At 50.3% G+C, this 13,733-nt stretch overlaps 1 protein-coding gene across 25 annotated transcripts in view; it reads left to right on the top strand.

Annotated features, from left to right (window-relative positions):
- CAMK2G (calcium/calmodulin dependent protein kinase II gamma) overlaps positions 1 to 13,733 on the top strand; it is a 52,525-nt gene that overhangs the window by 31,068 nt on the left and 7,724 nt on the right. For 9 of the 25 annotated variants that reach the window (XM_037805442.1, XM_037805441.1, XM_037805448.1 and 6 more), the window contains 5 exons: positions 710 to 772; positions 2,715 to 2,758; positions 10,681 to 10,749; positions 11,908 to 11,952; positions 13,385 to 13,433. In XM_037805442.1, coding sequence (XP_037661370.1) covers positions 710 to 772; positions 2,715 to 2,758; positions 10,681 to 10,749; positions 11,908 to 11,952; positions 13,385 to 13,433 — 270 coding nt within the window. Of the gene's footprint in view, positions 1 to 709; positions 773 to 2,714; positions 2,759 to 8,453; positions 8,487 to 10,680; positions 10,750 to 11,907; positions 11,953 to 13,384; positions 13,434 to 13,733 lie in introns of all 25 variants that reach the window. The other 16 variants (XM_037805464.1, XM_037805444.1, XM_037805452.1 and 13 more) reach the window with 6 other exon arrangements.

Here is a 13,733-nt window from a genome sequence, read left to right as displayed (position 1 = left end):
TGCTTCAGCAGCCTTTGTGTTTTTTTTTTTTTTCTGGGAGCTCGTTTCTTGGGCATTCTTCACCTTCAGAACACTGTGAAATATAGACTCAGAAAAGCTGACTCTCCCAGCTCCCTCCCTTGAGGAGGGAAAGGGGCCTGTGTCTCTGAGGAGCTGGGGGCTGTGGGGTCAGTCTCCAAGTCCAGGCCTGTCGGTAAACTTAGCTGCAGAAGTGGGTCCTCTCCTGTTAGGAATGTGACAGGAGGAAAGGGCTGCCCTCTGCTCCAGCCTCTCTGATAACATCCCCATTTAGGTCCTAGGGAGAGAAAGTCTGAAAGAGAGGCTCAGTTTCCTCACAGCCTTAAGCTAGGGCTGGGTTACCTCAGAGAGGGCACCTGCCTCTCCTCCAGTGAGGCTTTTACCTGCAAACCATCACCTGAGCCGAGGCTGTGCCCCCCAGTGGAGCTGTAGTATTCTGTATTCCCCCTCAGAGCCCAGTCTTCCCAGGCCCCCCAGACTGTTGCAGGGCTGGCTGCACCTGCCTCGTTGGCCTGTCCCCCACCCTGGTGCCTCCGCTCCCCCAGCTCAGCTGGCTTGGCTACGCCACCAGGGCCCTGCTGCGCGTGGGTGGCCAGTGGGTTCCCGCGCCTCGAGCTGGGGCATGCTCGCTGCTGACTGGCCCCCGTGGCTTTGCGGCAGCTCTGTGCACTGAGAGATTGTATCCCCTCAGTTGGCAGGCAGAGCTCCGCCCCCGCCTCGCCTGCCGCGAGCGCCGCCGGCCTAGCCGGGCAAGGTACGTGGCATGAGTCCTCCCCGACCTCCTGCCTTGGCCCCCCTGCCACCCCTCAGGAGGGCCAGCATGCCAGGCCCACCCACAGGGAGGTGAGTCCCATGCTTGCGGGCTGAGATGGGCATGCCGGACCAACTACCTAACCGGGCACCTGCGAGCACATTGGTGTCACGCAGCCCCTAACCAGCCGTGCATGCTGGGCGCTTGCCAACTCTCAAGAGGCAATAGCCTGGGGGTCATGGAGCTGGGCAGCAGGGAGCCTCCCTCCAGGCTCCAGAGGGCCCACAGAAGGCCCCAGAGACAGCCCTGGGCGTGGCCCGGAGCCGCCCCGCGCTAGGACTAGACTTCAGCAGCACTAAGATCCCAGGGAGGAAGCCAAGCCTTGAAAGGGTGAAGTCTTGTGTTTGCAGGCCTCTGGGTCCGAGGGGCTGTAGAGCACAGTAGTTTTGGAATCAGCCATCCCTGGGTTTGGAACCCAGCCCTACCACAGCCCTGAGCAAGTCACGTCAGCTCTCCCAGCGTTAGTTTCCTCATCTGTCCGGTGGGGATGATAAATAGCATGGTGATGCCCAAGACCGGATTGTCACAGGCTCTCCACCCTGCCTGTACAGGACAATTAATTAAGAGCCTGTAAAAAAAAATCCTAATGCCCAGACTCCACCCCACACAAAGAAAATCAGACTCCCTAGGGGCCAAGAGAGACATAAGCTTTTTTTTTTTTTTTTTAATAAATTACGCTCCCCTAGGTGATTCTCTTGGGCAGCCAGAATTGAGACCAGCTGATATATGTAAAGCACTTAGCACAAGAGGTGGTCAGGCAGAGTGAACACACTAAAAAAATAAGTTTCATATCACCCCAGCGTGGCTGAAGATGGGACCAAAGGCTAGTTGTTGGAGTCAGAGTTTTTGTGATGGAGGTGGACCCCTGTTCTTGCTGGAGAGAACCTGGGATAGGGGTGGTCACTCAAAGGGAAGGTGGTGGGAGCAATGTGATCTCAGCAGTCAACACGTACCAAGCACTTGCTACATGGCAGGCCCTCTGAGTGCTTTTTCATACATGATCCCGCTGGATCTCCTCTACTGTCCTGTGACCTAGGCCCTGTTTTACCTTCATTTTATAGCTAAGGAAATTGGGGCTCAGAGAGGTTAAGTAACTCACCTAAGGTCACACAGCTAGCAAATGATGGAACCAAGATACAAACTCAGAGCAGTTCCTGTGCCTCCCAGACTTCCCACCCACTGTCTGCTGCTTTTCTGTGGCCTTTGTGGCCAGCTTTTGTCACCCCCCCTTCTGGCTTGGAGCTCATCAGCCATGAGCCTCCCCCAGTGCCTGGATGGAATCTGTTGATGTCTCATTCTGCTGGGGGAAAGGGCCATGAGACAGGACCTAGTAAACCTGGTGAGGACCTGCCCAGGCTAGGCTTCAGCCTCCCGGCAAAACCTCCTGTAGGTGGTCCTGGTCTCTGTGTCTCTGTCTGTCTGTCTGTCTGCCCTCATGTCTGGTCTCCTTTATGATCTCTGACACTTTGCTTCTTGAGAATGCCCAGGAGATGTCTTGCATCCTTCCAATGTGTGGCTGTCTTGAGGATCTCCGAGGCATCTGGGGACGGAGCCTTCACCCTTTCACCCTGGCAGTCGCTTCCGGGCCTGGGTTGGTTGCTGTTGAAGGGGGCCTTCCTGTGCCCAGGCAGCACCAGTAACGAAAGCGGATTTCTCCTCCTAAGTGCAGCATGTCCCTGTTTCCGTGGCAGTGGAACGTCAGTGCCCAGACTCTGGGGTGCTGCCCGGAGGGTGCAGTTGCCCCTCGAGCTGCCCTTCTTGCTGAGGGGCCACTAGGAAGGGCCCCCTTTCGGACACAGCAGTCTCTTGAGGATCCGGCTGCCAGACTTGAGGTTGGGGAGAGGGGACAATGCAGGAGATTTGACTTTCCTCTTTGTTTTCACAGCTGCCAAAAGCCTATTGAACAAGAAGTCAGATGGTGGCGTCAAGGTAGGTGCCCCCCGTGCCTCTCCTAAGTATTCCAGAGACTGGCCTCTCGCTCCCCCAACAGTCACCGCAGGGAATTCTGGGCTCCTTGCTCCCCCTTTCCCTGGGATCCTTCCTATCCTGGCTCTTCTGCTTTAAACCAGAAACCCCTGTGCCCTAGAACAGCAGGTTCCACTGGCCTGAGGGCTTCGGGGGAAGTGATCCAAATTATCATTTACTCCAGCTGAATCCCAAGTCTGACTCCCAGACATGAGCCTCATCTCCAGGGCTTCCTCTCTGAGTATTTTCGGTCATTTGGTTAACCTTTTTTTTTAAACAATAAACCCTTTCTAGCAAATAAAAGCAAAGTTTTCCTGGTTGATTCAGGGACCACAGCTTGGAACCTAAAGCCACTACCCTTTTTGTTTTTTTCCTTATCCCCAGAAGCACCTCCAGAATCCAGCTCACATACCACTGAGTGAAGGTGTCCTCAGCTTTTTTGAGACATAAGCTCCTCAGGAACAGGCAAGGGAACATGGTACATCCTAGCCTGTTCCCATCTGGTGAGGGAGCTTTTTCCATAGGACCAGGGGCCTGCAGGGACCAGCAGGAAGCTGGTGTGAGAGCAGCTGCTCAGCCAGGGTAGAGGAGAGGTGCCTGGGGCACTGCCAGGCCCTGACGTGTTCTGCAGATGCTTTGGGGCAAAGGGGGATGCGTCCTGGGGCTGGGACATTGGGTAGGAGTTCATGCTATCTTGAAGCCTACCAATTTACACCATAGAGAATTTCAAATCATGCAATTAGCCAAACCTTTGAAAGTCTAACAGAAGTTAAAATTGGACTTTTCCCCAGGGTTTTGTGTCCAGACGTATCCAGTTCCCTTCCTCCTACCCCTTCTTTGGTCCCTCACTCTTACTGCATGCCTGCTTCTGTGTCCTTCTGCCCCAAGGCGGGGAGCTTGGGCTCCGCACCCCCACCCCACCCCCCCACTGACATGGAGCTGGGTTTGATGGGCAGTTACAAATGGGCATGAGCTAGATGGGTGGAGCCAAGTTGGGGAAACGGGGGCAGGTTTAGTTGGAGAGAGATTTTGGATATTTATACCCGGGGAAGAAGCTGGAATCAGTCAATCTTTACAAAGTATTTAGTGAGTACCTATCAGAGGCCCAGTGTTAAACTCATTCTAAGGCGCATACAAAAGATAAATGAGAGGTGATGCTGTTTTCATCTAGTCTTAGAATGTTGCGAGGTGAATAGAAGAGAAAAATGGACACATATGGTGTCAGCTAAGCACTGAGTAGTATATGGTATATGGACCCTAAGCGTGGTGTTTCAGTCCAAAAAGCCCTGGGAAAAAGCCTGCTAGAGAACGCTTAAGGGATGTAGGAAGATTTGAACCATGTCAGTGATGGCCTCTAGGAATTGGGACTGGAAGTGAGGGCAGGGCTGGGGAGACAGGCCTTTCATTTCCTGCCTTGTATACTTAATGTTTTCTTTAAAATGGCTGTGTAGCTTCTGTAGTTTAAAAACATCAAGAAGTATTTTTATGGGTTCTAGTACACATATTAGTGTTCTCTGCCTCATTGGAGCATGGGGTGTGTGGTAGAAGGATATGAAAAATACTGCTGGCTGGGTCTGGTCAGGCAGAGGAATTAAAGGTTTGTATGTCAGCCCTGGGAAAGTCTGTGGACCATGGAGCAGGGAAGCCATCGTGAGCACGATGTTTTAGAAAATCTGGCCAAGGGTGTAAGGGTGAATGGAGGAAAGGAGGAACTAAATAGGAGCTATCAATCAGGGGTTGTTGTAATCTGGGTGTAGGATGGAGAGGAAAAGGTGATGAGAGATGCCGAGGGGCAGCATTCAAAATATTTAACCTCCAGGAGAGCATGGGCACCGACCTATCCGAATAGGTGCAGATAACTGGTCCAGCTGTACCCATGAATGCTGGGAATATCAGTTCTGATTAGCAATGCATCTAGAGTCCATATTGGATATGGGGGGACTAAGAAAGGAGCCATCAAAGATAACACCAAAGTTTCTATCCTTGAATGGTGGAAGAATGGTTGTGCCTACATGTGCTAGAATGGGAGCAGTTGTGAAGGAATGCCTCTTTAGGTGGAAAGAGTTGTTTCATTTTGTTGACGGAATTTTAATTTTATTTTTAAAATTAACATATTGTAAAATTGACATTTTTGGTGTGCAGTTCTGTAACTTCATACACATAGGTTTGCTTAATGACCCCCACAATCAAGAAGGAGCTTTGTTTCGACTGTATTGAGATTGAGAGAAAGGGGGAGCATCTGGGTGAAGATGAAAAGTACCTGGTGGAAGCCCAGAGAAGAAGTCAGCACTGGAGATGTAGATTTGGGAACCACATGAGTTCACTCACTCAGCCAACTTTTATTAGAGTGTCCAGGAGCTGAGAGGACAGCGATATAATCTGCCCTCTGAGGTGTTCACATTGGGAGACAAGGAAACCACCCGTTCCGGTGCAGTCTGATAAGGTCTATGAGGGAAGTGTGTACAGGGCAGCTGCCGCAGCAGCATAGAGATGATTGTCGGAGCCAGAACAGGAAATCTTCCTAAAGGAGGTGCCCATGAGTAGAGTTTGGAGGATTAGTTGGATTTTGCCAGGGTAAGGCGGGGAAATGAGTGGGGATAGTCTTACAGAGGGAATAGCACAAGTGAAGATATAGATGTTTGCAACAGTATGTTGATTCTAGGCATTTAAGTGGCTTTTGTATTGCTAAAATGAAGAGCAATTGCACAAAATAGGACCTGAAATAAAGCAGTGATGGCTTTATACATATATACACATATGCATACATACACATTAAGAGATTTATTGTAAGGAATTGGCTCATGCAACCATGGGGGCTGGTAAGTCTGAACTCTTTAGGGCAGGCCACAGGCTGGAAACTCCATTAAGGGTGATGTTGAAGTCCTTAGTCCAAATTCCCCTGGGGAAGCTGACTGGCTGAAATTCCTACACGAGCTGATGTTGAAGTTGAGGCAGAAATTCTTCTTCTGACCTCTGAAACCCTCAGTTCTCACTTTTAAGACCTCCAATTGATTGGATGAAGAGATTACCCACATTGCTGAGAGCAATCTCCTTTGTTGATTGTAGATACAATCAACTGATTGTAGATGCAAATCCTATCTCTCTCTATATATATACCTTCACACTAATAAGTAGGCCAGTGTATGACCAAACAACTGGACATCATAACCTAGCCAAGATGATACATGAAAGTAGCCATCACAAACATGGCATGGTTGGGTGAAAGTGCCAAGGAAGAAAAAAGGGGGAAGACAAAGCAAGATGTGCAGGGTTCCACCTTTCTGTTCTCTCTTGAAAGGTGAAGGTGCTGATCAGTGTTATGAGGGAGGCCTATAACATTGCTTTCAGCATACTGAATCCTTTGCAGAATCCATCTTCCCTTCCCAACTCCCCCTTCCCCTTCCCCAGTTGCTGCTGTGTGTCTTTAGGGAGGTTTCTTTCCCACTGTTTGGAAGCTTTCTGCAAGATGCTAGAAATGTTAGCATTGGTTTGAGCAGCTAGTTTACCTTGTTCCCCTTAATATGGGACCTTCAGGTTCTGTTTAGGTTTCTTTGAAGATGGATGCCAGTAACGCAGGGTCTGTGGAAGAGTGACAGCTGCTTGTGAGGGTAAGACTTGAGGGGGTACAAGTCAAAGAGACCCATAGTACAGAACAACTTGTGGATTCTGCTAGTCCCAAGCTAGATGGTCATCTCTTCTTTAAAAAAAAAAAAAAGAAGAAAAGAAAGGATATTACTGTTTCCTTAGTAATATTTGAATATTTGTTGAACCTTTTCCTGATTTGTTCCATTTATTTAATTTTTAAATAAAAACGAGATACAGTTCTTTAAAAATATTTGGAATTTAAACAGTGCTGGTTGTGTGCTGCTTGGGAAGGATCCAGCTGTGTGCACTGAGGGCAAAAACCTGAAAGGAAGGAGGAGAGAGAAGTTTGATGACATCCACTAATGTGCAAAACAACCTTTAAGTGGAAAATGATTATCAGAGGTTTTCATGCAGTACAGTTAAGGAAAAGGAGAATCAGCTGGGAGAAAGCTGGGAACTTATTCTGTTGGGTTGAAGAAGACAGCTAAAAGTCTTCTGCCTAAGGCAAGGTCCAGGTAAAAGCAACCTGCGGTGACCTTTGACCACAAGCCCCTGAAAATCACCAGAACCAATACCCACCTCCTGAGTGCCCCCAGAAGAGTTTTGACTGACATGATTCGGGGCAAGTTAGAAACCTGTGCTCTGCTTTAGCCTGGGGAAAAACCAGGGTCAGCAAACCTACTTCAACTCAACAAACACTTGTTGATTGTATACTAATTTTAAGGCATTTTGCTTTGCACTGTGCAGATTACAAAGATAAATAAGATATGGGCCTTCCCTCAAGGAATTAATACTTTAGCTGTATAAAGGGATAAGCACATCTCTGAATGTAAGGCAACTCCCTCTTCTCAGAGGATAATTTTAGAACTACAATCTCGTAATTTGGCATATATGAAAGATTAATGCAAATGAGACCTAGTTATATTTAGGATTTTCTTTTTCTTTAAATCTATTCTGAATTAAGAATCATTCTTTTAAATACTTGTAGTCCCTTTCTTTTGAATGTAATATATTCCCGAAAATGTCTTCTAAAGTAGAATGTAAGCTTCTTGAAAACAGGAACATTTATATGATTTGTTCCCCATGTGAAAGTATTGTTAAACGAATGAGTGAAAGTTGAGCAATGGACAGACATGTTCCAAGGGGAGTTCTGTCTCCCAGAGAGCTAATTACAAAATTCTTAATTACCCTTCACCTTTTGGAAACAGTCTTCCAAGATATATTTTCATTGCTTCATGTGATCTTTAATTTTGTGCTCTTGTTTCACATTTGAGCATAAAGTCCAGTGAGCATCTAATTGAAGCCAAGGAATCTCCACTCTCAGCATTCCTTGTGATTTACATCTTTGTCTCTTTATGAGACCTGTACTTTTCATCACCAGCACTTTTATTTTTCCATTTTCCACTAATTGCAAAGTGCAATAAAACATTCCAATCTTACAAGCATGGCCATACCGACAAAGGTGGTGATGCTAAAATTCAACGGTTTATCAGATGATTTTCAAAAGCTCTAACATCTTTTTCTGAAAAGTAGTTTAGGGATGCAGTGAAAAAATCTAGGTTCAAAAGTCAAAGTGTATTAAAGCCAAGGATGGCCTCTAGTAGCTTTGGCTATTTACCTGGTAGCCACTTCCTCAAATTTGAGACAGATCTAATAATGGGAAGAAATAAATAACCTCATTCATGAGCTAGCCTCAGAATACCCAAACCTGTAAATTTGCAGCAAAATGTTACTTACCCTCATAGACTTGTGACTCTATCTCCTTGAATTGAGAAGCTTTCTCTGAGCAAGGCTAACACAGCTCAGAATATACTAAACCTGTGTTTGTGATCCTGATGTCTGAGTTGTTCCCCTCCCGGAGTCTGGGGAGTGTGTGTGCTTGTCTGTCTAGGTGCTGTCTTAACCCTTCTGATGCTGGACTCCGAGTCTCCTTCTTCCGCTCCCACCCTCCCACTTCCCCCACCCCCTCTGCTGATGCACAGCCCATGCTGGTGCACTAATCTGCAGCCTCTCTGTGCTTCTCTTCTTACCTCCTCTTTCCCCTTCTCTTTCCCTTTTGCTGTGGTGTGTCCAGAAAAGGAAGTCGAGTTCCAGCGTGCACCTAATGGTGAGCCTTGCCTGCCCACCCATCTGCCCACTCCATGCTGCCTGCGCCCGCCTGCCGGCCATGCACCAACCCCGTTCTGCCATGTGCGTGTGCTTCACTCATCCTCACTGCATGTCTGTGCCATGTGGGCAGGTGTGGCCTGACCTGCCAGGAGGGCGCCTTTGCCCAGGGTCATCTGGTGGCCTAAAATGTGGGCACTGGAATGCGTAGTGTGGCACCCCTGCCACGGAGGTTGGACTGCCCCCTGCAGCCCAGGGCAGGGAGCGAAGCTGGTCCGGACTTGGGGCCAGGTGGCAAGAACAGGGAAGGACTCAGCTGGCTCACGGTTGCTCAGGAGAAGCCTGGGTTCTCCAGGCACGAGCAGCCTCTTCCTGCAGACTGGCAGCCAGTGGGCATCTGTGCAGTGGGCAGAGGAGCTGGTTGTGGGTTCTCAACTCTGAGTCCTGCCCTCCAGGCCTTTTCCCCTATGTAAGTGCCCATTATCAGGCTGTGCCCAGTGTGTCATCCTTCCCACCCAGCCCTCGGGGAGCAGCTGAAAAACTAAAGTGAATCCATCATCTTTCTCATGGGACACAGGGCACCTGGGAAGGCATAGCAGCCTGAGTCATTATGAAACCATCCATTAAAACTAGAGGTGGGGCCACTCGGGTGACATCCCAGCCCTCTGCAGATGTGGCAGGTTTTATGGGCCCCTTGAAAGCCTTGCCCCTGCAGGGGGTCTTTCTTTCGGTTGGGTCTTGCCAGAAGGGAAGCCTCCAGTCATCCCCAAACAGGACGTCAGCATTGGCATCTGAGCTAGGAGGGCTCAGCTCCTTCCTGGTTGGAATGGAAGAGAGCAGAAGCTCATGAGAGTTTAGACTCAGTACTGACTATTCCTGGGACCCTGTCCCCATCTTCTCCAGCCTGCAGAATTCAGTGGAGTCATTAGCACTTGGTACCTGGCTTCGGGTTCCATGCCTAGCGTTGAGTTAGGGGACAGCTCAACCATTGACAGCAAGGTTGGGGTGGATGGCTTACGGTCTGGTCCCAGGGGCCATAGAAAAGGCCTGTAGGCCAGAAGTAGCTCTCCATGTGTGCCTAGGAGAGAGGTGGGTTCTAGCTGTCCATGCGTCTTCACTTGCACACCACCCAGAGGCAGTTGCACCTTTGACTCTGCCTATTGAAGAACTTGCAAGCATCAGGCTGCCCCTTTGTGGCTGCCAACTCCACTGGGCCTCCCAGTGAGACCGAGTGTGCTGGTCAGGGAATTGGAAGGGGCAAGAAGCATTGATATACCCCCCACCCCACCCTAGAAGTTAGACCCCTTCCTCTCCATCCCCCTCCCCCATTTGCCGTGTCGTTCAGTGTTACGTTTTGAAAGGTGAGGAGAAACCCTTGGTTGTGCTGCTATTAGGAATGTAGGCCTGTTGGGTGGCCAACTCTCTCCTGGGTACTGGGGTCTGGGTCCTGGGATGGCAGCCACAGCCCCCCACTGGATTTTTCTACCCCTTCTTGGAATGCTGCCCTTGCCCCAGCTGCCCCAGCTGTTCAAGCCCAAGATTTCTCGGGTAGAAAGATGAACAGCACAGCCCCGTCTCTGCTCCCTGGAGTCAGTGGATGCACTTTATATCCACAATCGAATTCCACCCCTTGCCTCTTGGAGCATCATCTCCTGGGCCAGGCCTTCTTTCTCTTCTCATTCCTCTCCTTTTCAGGTTAGGCATCAATCTGGTGTCTTAAGGGGAAGGAAATTCAGGTGGCAGGTTTTAAAGGGCAGCAGGAGGCTGTCTACAGATAGGGGACCCAGAGTTTCTGACTTCTCTTCTGCTTTCTTATAAACCACCCTCCTTTCTCCTGTACCACCCTCCTTTTTCCTGTAAAGTGGGGAGGAGATCCAGAATTTCCTTGGATGGAGTATGGTCATGTAATGACATAGCACCTGACATAAGCAGAGATTTCTGGAGAGATGTTTTAAAGCAGTCTTTGGGCTGGTCCCACACTGGGGATGCCTCCAGAGCCACGTCTCTGGACCCCTCCAAATGCCCCCTTCCCCTCATCGTCTCTCCAGCCATTGTTCCCATCCGCGAAGTGAGAAGGAGGCTACCTCGGGCCCAGCTCCTCCGGGCCAGGCCAAGGGGCAAGGGAGGTCTGGGAGTCAAACCTGAGCTGCTTTGGTGACTCTGGAGGAACTAAACCATCTGTTTTCTTGTCTCAGCCACAGAGCAACAACAAAAACAGTCTCGTAAACCCAGCCCAAGAGCCTGCGCCCTTGCAGACGGCCATGGTACCTCCTGACTACAGCTTCTCTGCCTCTGCCCCTGGCTGCCTCCTGCTTCTTCCCTCTTCCTCTTGTTCCCCTTCCCAGGCCTCCTTGGCCTTTTTCCTTTCTCAGTCCCTGTAGCACAGGCTGCTTTGTGTACTGCCCCTTGGAGCCCTCCCCTTCATTGTCCCGCTTGGCCATGCCCCTCCTGCATGGCAGAACTGCTGCTCCTGCTCCTTTCGCTATTGGGGGGAGAAGGGGAAGAGTGATCAGGGCTCTCAGCTAACCCCTAATGGGACTGTTTTGGGGGCCAAGAAGGTGAGTCACTTATAAAAGGAATAAAAGGAGAGGGTAGCTGCTTTCTTGGAACCTGTACATCAATTCTCGGAGGCCTCCTTGTAAAACTTGCCTCGGTCTCTCCTTTGCAAAGCCAGGAACAGGAAGGAGGACTGGGTCCCCCACCGCTGGATGGCACACAGGTCTCTGGGTTCCTGGAGTGCCCCATGCTGTCTGAGTTCTTCCCAGGGTCTTCCAAGGGGCTCTGTGTGTCGTCAGAGCTCTCTCTGCTCACAGTGGCTGGAGAGTTAGCTGGAGGAGGATGGGGAGAGGGAGAGATACTTGTGCCTGCTTCTCCTTTACTTCCTACGGACCCTCAAGCTACCCAACGGGCTCCCATAGGGACGGGAACTCTGGGGAAGCAGAAGGTGGGGGAAGCTGGCAGCTCCTTGGGCTCAGCTTGCTGAGGGGTCATATCCGGGTCCTTCTGGAAGTCCTCATCATTTGCTGTCCCTGTGTCCCTGCCTCCTGCACATCCTTGGTGAACACTTGGCGGGGTCTGGCCTGTGCCCTCCATCCCACAGCTCCTCTGGTGGACTTACCCCAGAGACTCCCGTGGGACCCCCATTCAGAACCAGCAGGAATCAGGGCCTGAAGCCCTTGTCCACTCAGCTCTCCTGGCACCTGCTTGCACTAAGTGCCAGGCCTCTCCTTCAATCCAGGGCTTCCCAACCACCTTGGACCCCAGCTGAGCCAGAATATTTTGTCTTGTGGGAACAGCTGATGGCCAGGCCTCGGTGGTCATCCTGGGGTCTACAGGAGGACCAAGGTGGGGCTGGAGTCCCTTAGGGAAGAGCCATAGATCTGTCCCCAAGTCAGAAGGGTAATTCTCATCTTCTCTCCCAGGAGCCACAAACCACCGTGGTGCACAACGCTACAGATGGGATCAAGGTGAGTGGCTCTGAGTCTGTCACCTGCCATCAGGGTCAGGCTGCACAGCTAGGCTGGGGTAGTATGTGCCCATTTGTTGCTGCATTCCTAGGAAAGGCATTGTACCTTAGTGATTCTGAGCTCAGGCTCGGTAGTCGGACAGGCTGGGTTTGAATTCGGGTTCTGTGCCGCTGGGCAAGTCACCTAACCTCTGCCTCTCAGATTTCTTATCTGGAAATTGGGGATAGTAACTGAACCTTCCTCCATGAGTTGTGAAGTTTAAGTGAGAATAAAGTGTTAACTAAAAAAACACAAACAAACAGAAGCAAAGGTTTAATCAGAAACCAGAGCATGCGCCATTGCCTCACCCCTGTATACCCTCAGTAACCTTGGCTTCTTATTTTCACTAACATCTATTAAGTATTTATTGAGCCCAGACACCATCCATGGCTCTGGATGATGTGCCAAGAGGTGACAAGACAAAGTCCCTGTCTACAGAGACAGTTGAGATGTTTGCCGGGAAAGGGAGGGGAGACTGATTGTAGGCCAATAAGGAAATAGGTAAAATAAAATCCAGTAGTGACAAGTGCTATAAAGGAAATAGCAAAGTAAAGAGAAAGAGAGTGAGCAGGACCTTTACTTAAGTGGTCAGGAAAGGAGGATGTTTGAGCTAAACACTGAATGATGGGAAGGAGGCCCCAGGAATACTCTGGGGCTGAATGCCCCAGGCAGAGGGAACTGAGTGCCAAGGCTCGGCCTCTGGAAGAATAGAAGAAATTGAGCAGAGCCTAGAGCATGGTGAGTGAGGGGGAGAGTGGCAGGAGGCAATGAGTTGGAGTAGCAGGCGGGGCTGCTGCCTACCCAGGGCCTTATAGGAGTTGGCCTTCATTCTAGCAGCAGTGAGGAGCCATTGGCATTCTAAGCAGGGGAGTAATGTAATCTGATTACGCTTTAAAAAATCACTCTGGCCATGTGGTGGGCAGAAACTCCAGAGAGGAGGCCAGAGTGGAAGCAGGAGTCCAGGAAGCTACTGTAGTAGTTCAGGTACAAGATGATAGTAGCTGGGACTCAGACGTTGTAGCCGTGCAATAGACGAGAAGAGGTAAGACACGGGTTTTATTCTGGAGATAGAGCTGATGGATTTAATTTTAGATTAAATGTGAGGAAAAGCGAGAAAGAAGAATCAAGGATAATTCTGTTTCAGCCCAAGTGGCTGGGTAGATGATACCATTTACCAAGAGGACGAGGACTGGGGAGGGTACTGGAGCAGATTTGGGAGGGATCTTGGGAATCCAGAGTTTCGCATGTATCAGATGGCAAGGGGGGAAGGAGAGCTTGCTCTGATTCCTCCTCTGCACCTCTGGTAGGGGCACATAATCTGCTATTGTTCTGCTTGGCTCCCCCACCGTCCCAGGACCTGAGCGTGTAGAAACATGTTCTTTTTGGCCCATAGGGCTCTACAGAGAGCTGCAACACCACCACAGAAGATGAGGACCTCAAAGGTAGGTGCTGGGCCCCTGGCGGGGAAGGGACCCAGCAGTGACCCAGGTGCCCTGTCTCCAGGGGGGCACCTGCCTCATCTACCCCCAGAGCTGGGGTCGGTGGCTCCTTGTAGCTCAGGAGAGGGCTGCTTTCTGTGGGCCAAGAAAGGTGTCCCCATCTGGTGTTGCTGGGCTGGAAAAGAGGCTTCTCTTCTTGGACCCTAAGTCTAAAATAGCCAAACCAGAGTTTTTCCTGAGCCTACCCAGGGCTGGGGCTCAGAGGGCTGTCCCAGAACAGAGGCATCCCGAGTCCCCACAGAC

Source organism: Choloepus didactylus, chromosome 15 (assembly GCF_015220235.1).
Source record: "Choloepus didactylus isolate mChoDid1 chromosome 15, mChoDid1.pri, whole genome shotgun sequence".
NCBI classification, from domain to species: Eukaryota; Metazoa; Chordata; class Mammalia; order Pilosa; family Megalonychidae; genus Choloepus; species Choloepus didactylus.
Note: the sequence above shows the minus strand (reverse complement) of the source record. Positions and strands in the feature narration are given on the sequence as shown.